This window comes from Ascaphus truei, chromosome 8 (genome assembly GCF_040206685.1).
Source record: "Ascaphus truei isolate aAscTru1 chromosome 8, aAscTru1.hap1, whole genome shotgun sequence".
Taxonomy (NCBI): domain Eukaryota; kingdom Metazoa; phylum Chordata; class Amphibia; order Anura; family Ascaphidae; genus Ascaphus; species Ascaphus truei.
Window position 1 is genome coordinate 25,757,931 of NC_134490.1, and position 19,850 is coordinate 25,777,780.

A 19,850-nucleotide genomic window follows, 5' to 3' on the forward strand; every position below is an offset into this window, starting at 1 on the left:
TTAATGGCGCTATATAAATAAAGACATACAATACAATACAATTTCACTTTTATTATTATTTCTTAGCACACATTTTATATATATATATATATATATATATCATGTATATATAATTGTTTAAAGGGGGCTCAAATATCTTTGTTTAACAGGGATATGCATCAAAGAATAAAAAGTTATAAGGGGCATTTTTAATTAAAAATGTGTGTGTGTGTGTGTGTGTGTGTGTGTGTGTGTGTGTGCGCGCGTGTGCGCGCGTGTGTGCGCGTGTGTGTGTGTGTGTGTGTGTGTATATATATACACTTTATTATAAAAAATTGTAGAAAGAACTGAGACAATAATATGATTTATTCTGAAAGGTCCTATGCATCCCTGCTTTATTGTAATCCTCTTTCTAGGAAAGGAGAAATATCTCCGTCTCACATTGAAACCATTCTTTTAAAAGTCAGGATTTCCCTCTCTTGCACAAATCATTTCCCCCAAAGACTTTAATTATATCACTTTCTTCAAAAAAAACAGAAAAGTCACTTTTACATGTGAATTGCCAGGCTCCCAAAACAGCCGTGGGACCTGAATGCAACGCCCACATAGGATTCCACAGCACACCTAACGTTACAATGGTTAAAAACAGGGTTCAAATATCTTGGTGTAACACGACTACGTATTACAAACAGGACAGGACTATGCCTTACATACAGGACAGGACTATGCATTACATACAGGACAGGACTATGCATTAAAAATAGGACAGAGCTATGCATTAAAAACAGGGCAGGACTATGCATTAAAAACAGGACAGGGCTATGCATTACAAACAGGACAGGACTATGCATTACAAACAGGACAGGACTATGCATTACAAACAGGACAGGACTATGCATTAAAAACAGGACAGGACTATGCATTAAAAACAGGGCAGGACTATACAGTAAAAACAGGACAGGACTATGCATTAAAAACAGGGCAGGACTATGCATTAAAAACAGGGCAGGACTATACAGTAAAAACAGGACAGGACTATGCATTAAAAACAGGGCAGGACTATGCATTACAAACAGGGCAGGACTATGCATTAAAAACAGGGCAGGACTATGCATTACAAACAGGACAGGACTATGCATTACAAACAGGACAGGACTATGCATTACAAACAGGATAGGACTATGCATTAAAAACAGGGCAGGACTATGCATTAAAAATAGGGCAGGACTATGTATTAAATAAAGTGCATTTGTATATTTCATTTATGGGGGGGGGGGGGTGTACAACTGGGATACAGCTGCCTCCTCCCCCTGGTTCTGTACTATTGGTTCCGTTGTGGCTGTTACAAATGAAGGCGGGTCCCGGAGACCCAGCAGCCAGTGTGAGCTATTCTGTGCAGCAGCTGGTACTGTTCGTGTGCCTGTGGGAAGGAGACATGGCTTCTTGGAGACTTTGGCAGCTCTTGGACCGGGCTGTAACCCGGGCTGCAGCTGCTCCTAAGACGAGGTTTCTCAGCAGACCCTGCTTTAGGGCAATGAGTGTTGGGGGTGCGTATTAACATCGCCCCTGCGTGAAGCTTCTTTCTAACAACCCCCCTTACAGCGCTGCACGTCTGGCATGAAAGGGTTAAGTCTACACAGAAAGTGTGCAACACTTACTAATCTGCATTAGTGAATGTCCTGCCTGTTATATTGTGGTATATAGTGTGTTTATACTGCTATCCAGAAGGGCAGAGTAAGGTCACTGCACTGGGAGTGCTATGGTTGATTATCTATGTTCCCAGTACAGAGTGTGCACAGTAACACCCCCTCCCCCCCCCCCCCCCCCCCCACTCCCCACTCCCCACTCCCCACTCCCCACTCCGTTACAGCTCCAATCCGAGGCTGCGTCCAAGAAGCCACCCCTTATATGTTCTTGTAGCTGTGTTACTGTGACCTTGTACTTTAGCTGTTGTGTGGGTGTGGGTGTGGGTTTCTTTTTTTTTTCACACACTGCAATGGTCAAATTGGCTTAAATTTAGTGGGTTTTGTGTGTCTTAAAAAAAACAAACTATAAATGCCATATGCACATACACTACACTCATTCAGTGATCTAAATGTCATGGCACCAAAAATTGCAGAGTAACACTAATTCCGTTACATACTTGGGGTGGGACTGGTTCTTTTCTGGGATTCACTTTCTTTTTAGTGAATAAGATTTAGGCTGAGCTCGGACAGAAGGCGATGCGGCGTGCGTGCGCTTGTCCGTCGCAAACTTGGGTTGTGCGGCGGGAGTTTTCAAACTAAAAACTCCACCGGCGGCAAAGTGCAGCGTTGTCGCTGCGACATTTTGCCGGCACAACCCAAATTGTAATTTGGGGCTACAGTCGCGTGTGACGTGAGCTGGTTTACCCAATAAACGCGCACCAGCTCTGTGACGCGCTGGTTACACGCCCCCAAATGCCGCGATCTGTGCTCAAAACAGCAGAAGCCCGATCGCTGTGCTGCAGGAGCGAGCGGCGGGGGCGCGGACGCAGGCAAGCTGCCATAGCAGCCTGTCTGAGCGAGCCCTTATATTTAAAATACTGTCTCTTTTGAGAAAAATCTACCTCTCATCACACACGCGCGCACAGAGTGAAGCGCGCACAGAGTGAAGCGCGCACAGAGTGAAGCGCGCACAGAGTGAAGCGCGCGCACAGAGTGAAGCGCGCACAGAGTGAAGCGCGCGCACAGAGCGATGCGCACGCACACAGAATGTTGCATTTTAAAAAAAAATTAAAGTGACCAATTTGGCAGCTAAGTGGTTACTGAAGAAACATTTCTAGCCTGTCCCAGGTACCTGCAATAAGATCTATTTTTGGTCCTGGTTACAGCTGCAGCAGTGGGAGCTGGGACATGGGTGTTCATTTTGCCCTTGAACTGTTGATATCGGAGACTGTATCTTTTTACCAAATGAAGAAGCGCAACAGGTTTTCAAAGTTGCCTAAACGGTTACAAACACTGAGGTGGAAAGGCCCCAAGCTATAGTTTGTGAGGACTAGGGTAGAGACGGTGCCATTTTGCAACATTTAGTATCCCATACCGTCTGCTTTCTCGGTTCTACAGGTAGACGTATAAATGTGCCAATGCCCTAAACACAAACTGAAAAACATTTTACTGCAAGTCACACCAGCTAGACCTGGACCAATGCTTCACGTTTGTCACATTGTACCATATAAGGAACTCGATGAGGACTATTATAGCCGCAGTTTATTTGCTTTGGTGTGCCAGTCTGACGTACAGTTGGAGGAATATTTTGGCAGGGATTTGCTTCTCCAAAACCTAGCTACTGTAGGTCCAATTTGACTCATTGGAAAGAGGTTTGTGGGCTTCAGTGAGACTAGGTAAATGCTTTTAACCCCACTGAAGGGGGGGTTCTTAGTGAGGCTGAAATCCACTCTTCCCAAGTTCAACAAGACATTAAAAATATTTATAGGTGTCTGGTTACTGCCGTCAGCTTGAGCTTCACACTAGCAAATATTAAACCGTGTTTCAGCTTGGAAAAAAAACCCTAGAACAAATAAGGGCAGGCTAACAATTAACAAACTGTTATTTCCTACATGAAAGCATTTAAAGAAGTGTGTTTAACATGGGATCAAAGGCCTAAATATCAATAAAATGAAAATAATCTAGGTACGTTTTGCCAGGTAATGGTATGTAATGCCTCGGAGATGTAATCAAATGGTCCAACAAGAGTGCTGTGTTTAGAAAGTGGTTATTTACATATAAAGATTACATTTGATGGCTGAATTGATTTAGCCATGTTTTATCCTCGTTTTTGGAAATATCTACGCAGTATCTAGATCATTTAGGGACGTACAGATGCAGCGGCCGTTATTCAAACATTTCACGGAGTCGTTTTCGTGTGCTCTGCTGTATTCCACGCGCCATTCACACCGCCAATCACACCAGGCACATCTGTGTTTACCGCGATTGATTTGTTTGAATTTCATGGATTCTGATTTCTTTGGGTGCAATTATTCGCGTATCCGTGGCAGAAATGAATTAATTGTAATGTGTACAGTACTGTGCCACTGTGTCAACTTGCAGGTGTTTAAAAATCAGAACACTAAAATACCATTTCTGCACTCGATAAAAACACGAGTCAACACGCATCTTTAAGGCGGTACGGTTGGAAGAAATCATGCGCCATGACATGGGTATACAATGCGTGAAATGTTTGAATAACGGCCGCTGCATCTGTAGCTCCCATTCCTCTGTGGGGAGCAGTAACTTACGTGAAATTACATTGATGTTTGTTTCTATGGTACCATAAACTACATCACTGAAGTGGCAACGTGGCAGCAGCCTGTTTTTTACATTTGATGCATTTTTGTAACTATATATGATTTTAAAAACTATGTATGTATATCTATCTATCTATTAATAATAATAATTTCCCACCCAATTACACAAAATAACTTTTTCAGGTGTAGCCCATTGAGTCCCTGAGGAGCAAGAGTGCCAAGGCCACTCCGATCCCGTGGGCTGCTTTTAATATAATCTACATCAGATTCCCAACTCCAGTCCTCAAGGACCACTAGCCGTGCAGGTTTTAAGGCTATCCTCTTATTAGCACAGGTGCACCAACCATTCTGACTGAAGCACCTGTGTTCAAGCAAGGGTATGCTTAAAGCCTGCACTGTAGTGGTCGTTGGGGGCTAGAGTTGGGGAACCTCTGATCTATATGCTTATGTCCAAATCACCCTTTCCAGTCCCACCACATCAGTCTGATTTCACCGCCTCATCCTGGGATCCCCTCTTGGGAGTCATTTTGCGCCTTTAAACTCCACACCAGACTTTCTATTCTACCTTCCGTTATACCCAATCATCCACCTGTTTAGTTGATCGGGACTTTAAATTGTCATGAGAAATTGCAAGAGACTGCTTACAATAGTGCTTAAATATTTGTGATTTGCTCCATTTGTAGGTGGAATGACTCCTGATTCTGCAGACAAGTTACAACCTACCAAACTACTTGGTGTGCTGTTCTGGATATTATAGATTTAAAAAAAGAAAATCGATTTTTATTCTGCCTATACAATAATTGGAAATGAAAACAATTTTTAATTTCACCTGAATTGTTGCATTAAAATAATTAACGTTACATGGAGTGGTGATTAAGTTTTCAGTTTCGACTGTTACTATTCCCGTGTTTAGAAGAATACATAACTTTTATACTTATACCTAATTTTTGCCTCCTTTTAGGTATTCCCACTGATGAGGAACAAGCAACTGGAATTGAAAGAAAAGCTATTCAGGCTCTGAAGAAAGGACTTGTATGATATCCTTACATGCAAATAACTGTAGAGTATAGCATGCAATTTCAGATGTACCCCACGTTATTGCACTCTCTGGCGCCCCCTGCTGCAGGGCATGCACAACGTGCCAACGGGAGACGCGCCTATCATCTCATATCGGCTGCGCACAAAAAGGGACGGGAGACTGCTCTTCCGCCTGTGGCTGCGCGCCGGCGGGTGCAATAATATCGGCAACATCTGTATATCTGGTCTCTGCCATTTGCTACAATGTCCTTGTTGCTGAAAAATGTGCACTATACCAGTGCCTTGTGTTCAAAAAATATATTTTTTTTTGCTTTAAATGTGTAAATTGCGAACAAGTCATGCAGCCGTAATGTAGGGTAATCGCTGCTTTACAGCGAATGGTGCATCTCGGATTCCAATCTTTAATGGAAAAGTATTGATTTAAACCCAAGTATTGAACGTTATCAATGAAAAGGTCGCAGGCTTAAGAAATCCTAGCTAGAAAGGGAATAGACCTATAAATCACCCAAAGTACTGTACCGTTAAGCATGTGATTATTAGTGTGTTCTGTATAATCTACTGAATTATTTGTTTAACAAATTGAAACTTCTGTTAAATCTCATGCTATCCAATATATTACCAGCCCATGATCATCTTCGTATTAAATGTATCGCTAACGGGAGTGTTTTATTAATCTTTGGTTGTAATATTAAGAAAACCGTTTAGCGAGTTCTGAATTACAAGCAGCATTGCCGCATTAAAAAAAAAAAAATATTTGTATTTTTTTTTTTTTACTAGGTGGTAAGCAGGGGGTCTCTGGAGCTGAACCGCATTAATTTCAGCTCTGGGTCCCCCTGCTTACTGAGATGCTTACCTCCTAAAGGGGCTGCTGGCAGCAGCCCAGGGTGGGCTCGGAATATGTCTATTTAAAAGTACTGTGGGCCTATAGGAAGCCGTGAAGTCATCCCTTGCGGCTTCCTATTGGCCTGCTTGATGCAGAACCATTTAAACAGATATGAGCTACTTGCTGCTGCTTTACAGCTACTGTATGTATCTCGGGGAGCAGAAGGTCCCTGTAGCTGAAATGGATGTGGTCCAACTCTGATACCCCCTTCTTCCAAACTAAGGTTAAATATAATACTAATTTGTGGAAAACATTAATGGGTGTTTTAGATATCTGTTGTCCTAATTGTGATACTTTTCTGATGCCATGAAGACATATATATTTTTTTTTCCCCTTCAAATTAAGGATCCATACAGCATCCTCAAACCCAAATCCTACATGGGGACCAGGGAGGATCCCCATATTGTTCCATCAATCAACAAGAAGAGAATTGTTGGTTGCATATGTACGTATTTGGTTGTTGCATGATCACATTGTCAACAGATATTAGTCTAAATATCAGTGATGCGTTATTTATAAACTGACATGTCTGCTTGTCTCTGTTTTTGATGCAGACTTTCATGACCATGAACCGCTGTAACATTACATTTTCAGCCAGTAATGGCTTTAAAAAAAAACCATAAAAATAATTTAGGCTCCATTTGTTATATTTTTACCTGGATAACGGTTATTGCTTTTTTTTTCATATTAACTTATGATTTACAAAGACTTTTATTAAAATTTTATATAAGGGTATTGTGTATATTAAGACCGGGGTGCACAAACTCTTTTGCCCTGCGCCCCCCTGCCTGCTCTCCCTCAGTGCTCGCGCCCCCCCCCCCTCCTCTAGAGCGTCAAATGACGCTGTGGGTTATGTTCCGTCACGTGACCCCGCAGCATCATTTGACACTGCGTTGCCATGGCGATGTGTCGCCCGAAGCCGTCTGTAACTCTCCTACCTTGACTCAAGCCTCGTGCGGTCCCCCATCATTTAACTTGAATGCTTTGGGGAAGAGCGCAAGGCCTCTAAGCACTGTGCCCCCCAGTTTGCACACCCCTGTATTAAGACATAGTGGGTGTTTATTTTTTGGGATTGTCCATTTCAAATTAAACATACTCTTAAGTGTAGGAGGACATTGGGGCTTTGAGGAGCACAGTTGAGCACTCCTGACCTGGGGAACACCATGTCCTTACCAATGTTCTATTACATTGTGTGCAGATGCTAGGTCCAATTAATATTTACTTAACCTGTCCTAACATATGTGGCTCCGGACTTGGCAAAATGTTTCATAAATAGCCCCTTTATATTTTTCTCGTCAATTATTTATACTATGTTGTGTATGCCAGACCATCCATAGGGAAATATGGGTTCAGAGATTTGTTTTAACATCTTAGAATGTTGTAACTGACACAAAATGCACCTAACTGAATGCTGTATGTATTATTCATGGTTTGCATTTTTTTTTTTTTTTTTTTTTATAGTTTCCTTTATTTCCTGACCGTTTGTATGAATTTATAATGAATGAAAACTGAAGAAGTTATTGATATGTCATGATCTGTCCTTTAAGTGGAGGCCATAGCCCCACTGTTACGCACTGCCAAAGAGGCACTAGAAGATGTACAAGTTAGAAAGTACTAATATCTATAATTATATATTATATAATTTATATTATTTTTTTCCATTTAAATAACCTGTTCTTAATGTCATACAATTGAAATTATGTGGTCTGTCCTGTCAGGATAACTATGGCACCGTATACAACGAGCTTGGTCCTGACTTCAAAGTACAATCGAATTGATTAACATAATTGACTTCTTAAAGCATCGAAATGGTTTCTCCTGTAGATTTTTAAAGCGATCACACAATTAATGAGAAATTTCAGAAAAATAAATCTATTTGCCTTCACTATAAACACCTTGATTTGACAACTCTTAACTGATACAGCCCTGCTTGTGTTTAATGCTTGTTATGAATTTGGCTTTGTCACGTGTAAATATTGACGAAGGACCAGCATAGTACATTTTGTTTGGATTAAACTGTTTTTCTTTTGAACGTAGGCGAAGAAGATAATTCTGCGATCATGTGGTTCTGGGTTCACGACGGAGAAATGCAGCGCTGCCCATCGTGCGGCGCGCATTACAAGTTGGTTCATCATGAACTTCCACATTAGGAGAATACCGACTGAAATGCACGACTTGAGCATTGATTTACCTAAACGAATGTTTGCAATAAACTCTTGCCAGATGTCCATTGTAATGTTTCCTTCACGCCAATCTTTTGCGTTCTCAGATATATAGCACTTGCATAGTGTTTACTCTGCTTGCACACATGGAATGCACTTGACCACAATGTCTTTTTTTCTATGCACGAAAAGACAATGATATTGGTATTCACAAATAAAGACAATCTACATTAAGAAATGGGGATTTTTTTTTGTTTTTACAAGACTAAAGTAGTACAGTGTTTGGTTATATGCTGTAAGAACTGGGTGCACTTAAATATAAAAATATCCAGTAAATCTGACGATACAGATCCAGTCAACCTATGCTTTCACCTTGATACTGTGAAATCAATATAAATCTATATTGTTTAATTGGTTGCTGCTAATGTTGGTGTAATGTTAAATATCCAATAAATCTGACTGGTCCAGTTCTTTCTGTACAGGGTCACATTGATATAGGGATGATTCAATGTAAATTGACATCCCTCTGTTACATTAGTTGCTGAATGTTTGAGTTTTATATACCTGGTGCACACTGTAATCTGATGTGTAACCCTTGGCAGGACTGGTTATACAGTAACACCCCTATTTAAAATGAAACCTGTATACCTATTTTTTTATATTTTAATAAGATTAATGTGATTAACATTAAGGGTGTTGTAGGCTTGTACTTTTTTTTTATTAAATTAAAAAATGTATTCTGGTTTTTACAATTTCCAAAGAAATCAACTTTTTTTTTTTCTTTAATGATGCTCAAAGTATCAACCTTGGCCAAATTTGTATTTTACGCTTTTCCTGGGAAAAAAAAGTTAGTTCAAAATATGCAAGTCAAAAAATTTTTTTGGACTTCGACTATTAGATAAAATGCAAAGTCTAAGCTCAGTTTGGGTCAAGTTATTGCATAGACAAAAAATAATAATTAACTAGTTCTCAACCTGTCTACTATACTTCAGATGGAGGCGCTATGATCCTGTATCTACTGTATACCGCACGATGCATACAACTACAGTATATAAAAAACATACTGTTATCAGCGCTCAGAAAATGAAAAGCTTGCATTTTATTTTGATCTTGCCAGGTTGTTTCTTTAACGTATCCACAAAAATAAAGCAGCCATAAAGAAAAATATATATCAGCGCACACACAGGGAGAGGAAACGCTACCAGACACACACACTGTTTTATGCGCACAATAGGGTAACGTTTCAAGGCCGCCTGGCCTGTTCGTCAAGCTTCTTGCTGGTTTTTGTTTTTTTGATACATAAAAGCAGAAACTTGGTGAGATCAAAAATCTAATGTAAGTCCTTTTCTTTTTTCATTTACTTTGAGTGCTGATCCAGTAGGGTTTTAGTTGGGTCAAGTTTATTTACGCTTTGTGGTGGTGTAGGAATTGACCTAAATTAGTGGCCTTTTAAAATGTACGTTTTTAAATGCATTTCTGCTCGTTTTTGGATTCTAGACTGTTGGACTGCAGCATGTTGATATCAACAGAGACCAGGCACGCTTATTCCTTGCAAAGAAAGACAGCATTGATTAGATCAGTAAACGTTGCTGTAGCCTATCCTAATACTGTGCAACATAACGCCTCCCAATTCATCTATTGATGTAAGGCTAGCTATAGTTTGCAGGATGTACTAGGGATACATGTTGATGTCCAATATTCGTTCTGTTGCAGTACTAACCAAAGAAAATGTTTGTGTTTCCTTTGCAAAGTGGCCAGTGACCCTGTTCAGGGATTGTGGCTGATGTTCAGAGGATAGCGGGGCAGAAGAAGTTTGGGTTTATTCGATGCACGATTTGGGTTTTGCTTTTGAAGTATGAACAAAATATCGGAATTCGCTATATATTTAATAGTAAATGGTAGTGAGTTTTGCATAATTCTGTGCATGTGTTGCCTAAAAATATTTGCGTAGATACCAAATATTGTGTTTAGAGGGTATGCAATGGGAAGGCACAAAATGAAGTTTGTGGTTATTACATTTTCCAAAATGTGTTTATAGGTACAGCAGTAGAATTAATATTGTGACAATCCCCCCTCTTTAATACATCACATATATTGCAAACAGTATTCCACCAGTAGATGCATAGGAAGAGATACAAAAAGACACTGCTCTTTGTTTCTAACCTTCCTGATATTTTGTTGTTAATAGAAGTACATTACATTCAGTCTGACAGCTGTGCGTAAACCTCAAGATACGGAACATTTTGTAACACCAGGAAATAGGCTTTTAGCTTCATCAGGCTGCGGTGCCCGCGCACCGTGTGAGTGGGGACATGCACATAAAGATTTATTTAACTAAAAGCGGCAAGCGCCGTGGGGGTCAGCACCAGCGCCAGCGGGGCCACAGCTTCATAATCGCTTATAACTTATGTGATTCCTATAGAAAGGAAAGCTGGAACCTTGTACTGTGTGTCCTAAAAGACGGTGTGATCCAAAAGCAAAGTTGCCACATGTATAAACCCTTCTAATTTTTGTATTTAAAAAAGCCAATGTTTCTTTTAAGGAAAATGTCCTAAAATGATTACTATAATATTTACAACTGCTAACATATTTACATACTACTGTAACCAGAGTCTGAAAATGTAGAATTTGTGGATAATTTAGTAACTCATTTTAATGGGTCTGGTTAACAGCGATATTGTTCTACAAATAGCAAAATACTGTGTTAGTCAGGGACTTGTGAATACATTTCAGCCTTTTTGTTGACTAGACTCAATCTTCCATGTTATAGAGTGAACAACTACCAAATCTTTCCAGGACTGCCCTTTTCTATGGAAAACTTTTATTAGGGCGTTTTTCACCTCCTTGTTTCTCAAGCTGTAGATTACTGGATTTAGTGCGGGGGTTACAACAGAATAAAATACTGACACAGCCTTGTCCATGTCAGAGTTTTCACCTGAAGAAGGTCGAAGATACATAAAAATCACGGTGCCAAAGAAGAGTGTCACAACCAAAAAATGTGAAGCGCATGTAGAGAAAGCTTTGTGGCGGCCTGAAGAAGAGGATATCCTTAATATGGCAGAAATGATGAAAATGTACGATACTATTACAAGCAACAAGGAGCTGAGGACCACAGTGGAAGAAACTGTAAAATTTATAACATCTAAGAAGAAAGTGTCAGGAGCTGAGAGTTTTACCAGTGGACCCATGTCACAGAAGAAATGGTTTATGGTATTTGAGCCACAGAAGGGCTTTTGAGAGAGAACAATTGTGGGTAGAATTGGAATCATGCAGCCACCTATCCAAGATCCAAGGATGAGCTGGCACCACAACCTTTTGTTCATGATGTTAGTGTAATGGAGTGGATGGCAGATTGCCAAATATCGGTCAAAACCCATTAAAGCCAGAATAAAGAATTCTGTGGTGCCAAAAAGAAAAAAGAAATACATCTGAGTGAGGCAATCATTAAAAGATATAGCCATGTTTCCAGATAACAAGTCAAAGAGCATTCTGGGTACGGTGACTGTGGTGTAACCTATCTCAAGGAAAGAGAAGCTATTAAGGAAAAAATACATTGGGGTTCTTAGAGAAGTGTCAGATATAGTGAGGGAAATTATAGTTATGTTTCCCAGAAGGGTCAACATATAAATCACCATAAAAAGAAGAAAGAGTATGATGCTTATATCCTTTTGTTTATTAAATCCAAGAAGCAGGAATATGTCTGTCCGGCTTCTGTTCTCCAATGCACACGTTTCAAAAGGGTCAGACTGCAAAATGACATGAAGACATAATACATCTTAATAGTGTGTGGCTTGGACTTTATGATTTAATTCCTTTAAAAAAAATGAACTAAAAGAAAACTGCATCGTAAATGTGTCATTTTATATGTAAAGAACAACTTAAAATAAATATGTAACTTGATATTTTCAAATAAGAAAAATGTACATCATTCTGAGCTCTGGAATACAAGATTCTACTATCTCCTGGTGATCAATTAGTGGCCATTACATTGCTACATAGCTGTGCCACATCTGCCCAATGCTTGGGGCAGGTTGTTGCAGCCACAGTATCTGCGCAGCATTGGGCTTCCACTGTAGTTCAACACACCAGGATTTCATGCTTGCTCCTTCCATTTGGCCACATCAATTGCCATACAGGTAATGTCCAACTAACTTTCCCCATTGCAGCAATCCCAGTCCCCAGTAGGGAAAGCTTCCCGTTGTTTACAATATGGCCGCCCACCGCTTCATCTTCGCAATGGCTGTGTAAAATTGCTTTTTTTTTTTAAATTACTCCTGATAAGGGTAGTTTGGCTACATTTGTAGCAAGATCTCTATTTGGGAATGGCCTTTAATGAGTTGTGTCCAGTCGGTTAACTGGATAGTCCTTTGTTGTTCAGGCACAACACTATGGTGCACTGTTCATCTTAACGCCACGTTTGACAAAGAAGACTGCTACTGTATGATTACGTGATTCCTTTGCCTATAATATATATTTTTCCCATAAACCAACACTTTCTACTCAAACTAGCATAAACCAAGGTATAATATCACTGCACCATTTCTTCCAAACTACTGATTGTTTATCAATGATGGACAACTTGCACCAATTACCAGCCTACCAAAAGTTATATATCCAGATGTAACACAATAAAATGGCTAAGCATGCATCACTTTTGAGGTTCCTGTTAAAATGAAAGATGGTAAAAACTGGGACTTAAAATATTCTGCATGGAAAATATTAAACTCATAGTGGTGGGGGGAGCCTCTGATTGAGCCACCTGTGCTGAAGCAGGGACTGATTGAGCCACCTGTGCTGAAGCAGGGACTGATTAGGCTACCTGGCTATAGCTAAAGCTGGGATATCCTGAAATCCTGACCTGTTTGGGGAATTAATGACGGGAGTTGAGCACCCCTGCTCTGGGACGTAGCTAGCGTAGGGTCCAATCAGACAGAGACAGCAAATATATCAACCATACCCTGCTACTTTCAATGTCCTCCACTGCATATCCCGTTATAAATCTCACGGTTTCCATAGGATTCAATGGCAGTAATAAAACAGAATGTAGCAACGTATCCCACCAACAGGGAACAATAAAGCCTGCTGCTGTACATCTGTATTCCTCTGCGGGTAATACCCGTCACATTGGAAGCGTATAAGTAACTATTTCCATAAGGACTCACCTTACTGAAATCCATCATCAAATAGTAGATAGGGCAGAAAATGTCTCTTTCATATTTTCCTATATTCAAGAAAATATGGTCAAATAATGTATAGCATTTGGTTTCTTTTGAATTAGAGACACACTTATCCACTTTATCATTATTGATTTTTGGACTCTTCCCTTATTGTTGTAAAATATGTAAAATATGCTGAAACCTTTCAGATGTCATTATTACAAAGGACTATAATGCGTAGGCCAGGAAGAGGAGTTTAGTATTGTAAGATATTCAGGGCAAGAACTCCTTTTCATTTGAAGCTTCTATCCCCGTCTTAATCCAAATAAGTATAATTAGCATCAAAGTGTTTTACATTTTATTATGTTATTGAAAACATGCGTCAGTCAGTGCCTTGTTCAATACTTCACCTTAATGTCCCTTAAATAATGACCTACATTAATGTACAATATGATAACACATAGTCTATCAGTTATATTGTGCTTAATTATCTTAGAAAATGTTTGAAAATGCATAAGTACTTCGGTATTAGGTGATACCTTTTTTATTTGGACTAACAATTGATATTATAAGACAAGCTTTCAAGAGTTCTCCTCTCTTCCTCAGGTCGGGCAATTGACCTGTATCTTGGATACCTGGAATCTTTTGTAAATCAGATTGTTTGACCTGAGGAGAACTCTCGCAAGCTTGTCTTTTAATATCAATTGTTAGTCCAAATAGAAAAAAGGTATCTCCTAATACCGAAGTACTCATTTACGCTATTGCAACTGGACTAACACTGCTATTTCTACTTAATTTGTGAGGAAAATATGTGAAATGTAAGATAAAAGGTATCCCATCCTAGCCAAGAACGGCAGAGCTCATTGTTCAGCTACAACTTGAAAAGTAGGCAGGTCAGCATACATGTAATTTCAAATCTATTATACTAAAAAAGGGAATGCTATATTGTCTAGTAACAAAGAATAAAGTAAGCAAAGAAGGGTGAATAGCCGTGTTCGTCCTTTCTTCCACACGGTAGCAAAGGAGGGAGACCTCAGGTTCGAAAGCTCGTAACATATCAACCACTTGTTGATCCAATAGAAGGTATCTCTCCTTTGTTACTACAGTACATCGAATAAAGTCAGAATTGTACTAGGTAAAAGTGTCATGCAGCAAAATTATCAAGCAACCGAGGAAGATTTTCTTTAACAAAATGATATATGACCATCTTTTACTTGCTTCAGTTTTTTTGTTATTTTTTTTTATATGAATATATGTGACCATTTAAAAATAACATGTTTAAAGATGAAACAGGTTTGTACCTATACGGTAATGTTTGATATCTATCAAAAGCTTTACATTGTAATACAGCCTGTCTTGGAAAAGGGAAATATAACATCCTATGTTGACCCCTTATTCTGTAAAGTGCGAATACTGTTGATCTGGCGGTATTGCACGGAAAGCCCGTGGAAGTCAATGTATCTTTCCATATGATCGCACTGGACCAGTGACATCCGCACTTTACAGAGTAAGGGCCTTTGTTTTTAAAATACAAATATTTGAAATCACTATACCAATGACATATACCTGGAAGTTGCAATCTAGTTTCCTTCTTTACCAAGCGAATTCCTATCTGAACCTTTAATATTCTCTTATCTCTCTAATGACTAAACCTCCAGAGCAAAAGAAATAGAAAAAAAATAAAATCATGGTTACAAAATAATTAGTTGTATCATTCAAAGAGAGTACAGAATATACTCTCTAGAGCTTACACATTAGATTAGGTAAAACTAATTACTGTCTGTGCGCAGAATGATACCTGTGAGAGAGATGCAGGTGTGCAGAAGAAAGTCTCCAGAGAAAAGCCAATAACACTATTTCTGACAGCAGAAAAATCACAAAGCACATAGCATACACAATAAATTCTCAGAATGGTCATGAAATATATATATGAAGTGGTCACTTATAAACCATTTAACCAAGTAAAAAAAACATTTGTTTAATTGCATTGCTGGATTTATTGCTAATCACAATGATGTTTTTTCCCTTATATAGTGCGTTCCTACCGATCTGCCTCTCCAAACGCATAGAGGTCACGAGGGGCTGCTACGTGAGTTACCATTGGTGGAGAGGCTGATCGGTAGGAGAGAGGAACTCACACAGCTGACTGAGTTCCACCGGTCCGGAACTGGTACATCTCCTTCGGCTGCACTTCTAGATTTCCCGGTCACCTACTCGCACCTTTTAGTTAGTTGTACGCTTATTTGTCCAATTTTTACATTGTTATGTCATTTTAAGTCTTGTTGTGGGACTTTTTTTTACCAATATATAAATTCAAATACTGCATCTCAGTGCGCTTTTCTGCGTTTTCTCATTTTTGCTGCATTGTGGGTGTGTCCCTCAGGTCTCAGCCAGGTTGGCGATGAGAGGGCGGGCGCGCTCACGCTGGCCGCGATGAAACACATTACGGCAATGTGTGCGGCAAGCGTGAGCAAGCGCCTGAGCATGCATGGCGCCTAGCTGCTTGCCAAGCAAGCAAATTTGAATTTGCCGCTTGCTTGTACCACGGCGTATGAGCGCCTGCACGCTCAGCGCCACCCTGGCCGCAGCCTTAGGGGGGCTTACGTTATAGGAGACTGGAGTTCTCCAGTGGACGGCAGCAAGAGATTTGCAGTTCAACCTAAACACATGAGACAGCAAGAGCACGGATATCCTTATATATAGTTATTGGACAAGAGGCACCCTCCAAAAGATGTCTCCACTTTTTAAAGGTAGATTTGATAACATCTTGTCTCCAAAGTCATTAAAAAAAAAGATAAGGGTGTAACAATAATTTAGGTCCAAGTCTGTGACAAAAAGAAGGTCCCACTGCAGTGTTTGATGGATCAACTTCCACTAAAAATGGCAATGATTGGCCTAGGGGAGCCAAGATATGAGCCATGGTGGAAGATGATCTTAGTTAATCAAAAGCAGATTTAACCTAAGGAGACCAACTGAATGGAATACCTTTCTTGGACAGAGATTCCTGAAAAAGTATTAGTAGTAATAGGCAAACCCCACAAGAATTTGATGTCCAATAGAATTGCCCAGTCTTGCATTGTGGTGATTTTCTCTATGACAATTTACAGACCATGTAAAAGTCAATTCTTACTGCACCCCTTCCATATATATCTCTGATGTTTCTCTGATCGTAGCTTGTTGGGGCTGGCTAGAGGGATGGCCGGAATCTCTCCTCCACCATCAAACAATAAACATAAACATCAAATCTCCTCTTGTTTGCCGCACTGCTCAATCACAAGTCTCTTAGTTGAGTCAAAATCAAACATTAATGTGCAGAATTCTTTATCAAATGCATAAGGTATTGGGGAAGGGGGTCCCCCCAAAATGTTGTGCATTTGATAAAGAATTCTGCAAATAAATATGTGAAAGGCTCAACCTAAGAGACTTGTGATTGAACAGTCCGGCGAACAAGAGGAGATTTGATTTTGGAATTTGTAGACTATCTAAAGAGATCAAATATCCCAGAATCTCAATTATTGTGCATTAAAACTCATATTATATAGGTTTTGCTTATAACTAAAAGCAAATGCATTCTAGTACAGTTTGGACATAATATTATTTCTCCTCCACATTGTTCAAAAAGATGAGATTGTCCTCAAGGTAAGTGATCATGAATCTGTCCAATAGAAACCCAGTTGTAATACATGTTAAAATAATCATGCATGTGCCGGTCGTCTCTGTGAGACCTCTTGGATTGTGTTGGATCTTGTTTTATACTGCTATGTGAGTGAATATTGTATTATTTAAATAAACTACCTGCCTGTCATTGCTTTCCAGTCTAATGTACTGTATTCTTGCTACCATTTTTTGGAGGCTTGGGGACCATTGGCTTGACAGCTGGATTGGAACAAAACTTTGTGTGGAAATGGTTGCCTTCAAGAATTAACCGCTGATAACAGGACTGTGATTGAGCTACACCCAACCCTTTTTGACAGGTACTGTAAGTTCTACTAACCTTCTACTATTTACTTATTGGAACTTTTATGGACTTTTCCATTTTTTATCATTGTGCTTTTAAGTTTTTATACTATTCCCCATTCACTTGGCACACCACCCTTTCTATCTACAGATATATGATTTTTATATACCAATTCATTCAGTATGAAGGTAGAATGATGTTGCCTATATGGGTCTTCAAAAAACACATTTGGCCAGTGAAATTTCTTATACAATTGCTACATAATTTTTTATGTTAAAAAACAAACGACTTTTTACAGGATAACGTTTCCCTTCAAGTAATGGGGACTGATGTGGGCAGCACCATCATGTGCAATTTTTATATTTGGAAGACTAAAAGCCTGAATATAGCTTTAATTCCCAATTTTCCTACTTAAGTGTTGAGTAAAAGTGTTACATTGCTGACTGATTCTCATATGACCAGTCACTTACATAGAATTTCCTGAGTGTATTGATTATCTTATTGGTATTAAATTTGCCATTAGATTCACCACCACTTGGAGTATACTGTACGATTTCCCAGCGGATATTTCTTCAGGGTACACTGCATACTAAATTGCTACATCTGTCCACCCTCCTTTGCTAATCAAGGCTCTACCATTTTCCCAGTTCCTTCGGGTCCAATTAATTCTAGTCAAGGAAAGAAAGCTCTTTCAGAAACGAGACAGCACTTTACTAACAGGTAGTTTGAGCGCTTTATTGAGAGGTGGTATGAGCACATATTTACTAAGAGGAGCTATTCCATACGACACCTTCCAGCACAAGATGACACCTTCCATTCAGAGAAGGCGTCTCATGGAATAGCTCTGCTTAGTACATATGGGCCATAATGATAAATCTCTGGATTTGGGTATTTTTCGCCCCAGTATACCTCCGTCTGATAAGAAAGATACCAAAAGAGTTTTTTCTTCTACTTATTCCACAGTCAATCGCTTTATTCACCACAGCATCCACCAACATTGACATGTGGTTGAAAATGTCAGTACCATTTGTGTAAATCTAAACCTTCGATGGTCTTTAAAACGGGAAACAATTAATCAGACAGGCTAACTAAATGAAATCCAATGAAATATTTTTTTTAACAAAATTATTTATCCCAAAGCCTGGCTGCTAGGATTGCACCAGCTACTCAGTATATATTATAGAGTGAATGGGTAATGAACCCAAGAGCTAGCGCTCTAGAACCAAGAATATATTGCACAGTTCATTAATATATAAATTCAGTAGATATGCAGGCATGGTCAGGCTGATAATTAGAATGATAGCCGCATCTCATATATGAAGTGGACGAGCAGACAGGAGGGGGGTATGGAAGGTATGTACAACCATGGAGGGGAACGGAGAGTCGGAGCGCTCCCTGTGAAGTGAGGCGCCATGCAAACCTCCCAACCAAAAGTCCCACAACCCCACTGTAGTCACGATGAACATGCCTCAGGAAGGAAACAGCTGTGGATCTGTTCTCTGGGTGAGCGTGCTTCACCCAGAGTAGGCTGAGAGAAAAAATTACAGGAAGGCGGTGTACTGCTACCAGAATAGTGAAGAACTACCAAACACAATTGTATGAAAAAATTGAGTTTATTGAATAAAAATGGATGTGCACGTCAGGCAAAACTCTGACGCGCTTCGTTCCAAAAGGGAGCTTTGTCAAAGAATGTAGGAAAAGCGCCCAGGTGATCCCTTAAATAACTCCCTCTTGTCTCTGATAGGGCCATATCAAACAGGTGCGCTCCATATTGCACACCTGATATATAATGAAAGATACAGTATATTAAATACAATGGTATCCAAGGAGACCGTCTGGCCACTCTAGGATGTCCCCCCCAGCTGTCCAGCTAAATAAGGAGATGTGTGGAGCAGGAAAAAAGCCTTCTGGAGGTACGGGTAAGAGCCACTTGCAGACCTGCTTCACATGTGGGGCCAGCGGCTGCCAATACAGCAGCCCACGGATAGAGCTCACGCAGCTCGCAATGGTCCGTCCCCTCTGTTGCTCCTGGCCGTGTGTTCCCTGGAAATGTGAATGACGCACTTCCTGCGCGACCACGATCCAATAGTAAACAAGAGTAGAGATGATCGATATCAGCGCTGCTCCGTTAGATGACAGACTCACCAGGTAAGGTAAAAGCAATTTATTAAACCTACATAAAACGGATACTAAAGAACATAACAAAAGGACCTCCTCCCACGCGTTTCGGGCGAACTCGAAAGAAGAAAATCAATTATATAATACTAGAAAAAGTTCAAATTAGCTTAACAAAAAGATGACCGCAAACATATATATCCAAATGAATTAAGACCAATGGATTAATCAAGTAATCCACACACACACATATATATATATATATATATATATATATATATATATATATACATAC

The 19,850-nt window shown here is 39.7% G+C and overlaps 2 protein-coding genes across 2 annotated transcripts; one reads left to right on the plus strand and one right to left on the minus strand.

The window, feature by feature from the left end:
* Positions 1–1,312: 1,312 nt before the first annotated feature.
* Positions 1,313–8,392, plus strand: LOC142501251 (cytochrome c oxidase subunit 5B, mitochondrial-like). Its single transcript, XM_075610876.1, has 4 exons — positions 1,313–1,526; positions 5,205–5,275; positions 6,510–6,609; positions 8,202–8,392. The coding sequence occupies exons 1-4, from the start codon at positions 1,328–1,330 to the stop codon at positions 8,312–8,314; spliced, it is 483 nt and encodes a 160-aa protein (XP_075466991.1). The 5' UTR covers positions 1,313–1,327; the 3' UTR covers positions 8,315–8,392.
* A 2,663-nt stretch (positions 8,393–11,055) lies between these two features.
* Positions 11,056–14,235, minus strand: LOC142502143 (olfactory receptor 6F1-like). Its single transcript, XM_075613018.1, has 3 exons — positions 14,118–14,235; positions 13,489–13,547; positions 11,056–12,072 (listed from the first exon to the last, which is right to left on the minus strand). Exons 1-3 carry the CDS (start codon positions 14,233–14,235, stop codon positions 11,056–11,058), a joined length of 1,194 nt encoding a protein of 397 aa, XP_075469133.1.
* Positions 14,236–19,850: the final 5,615 nt, after the last annotated feature.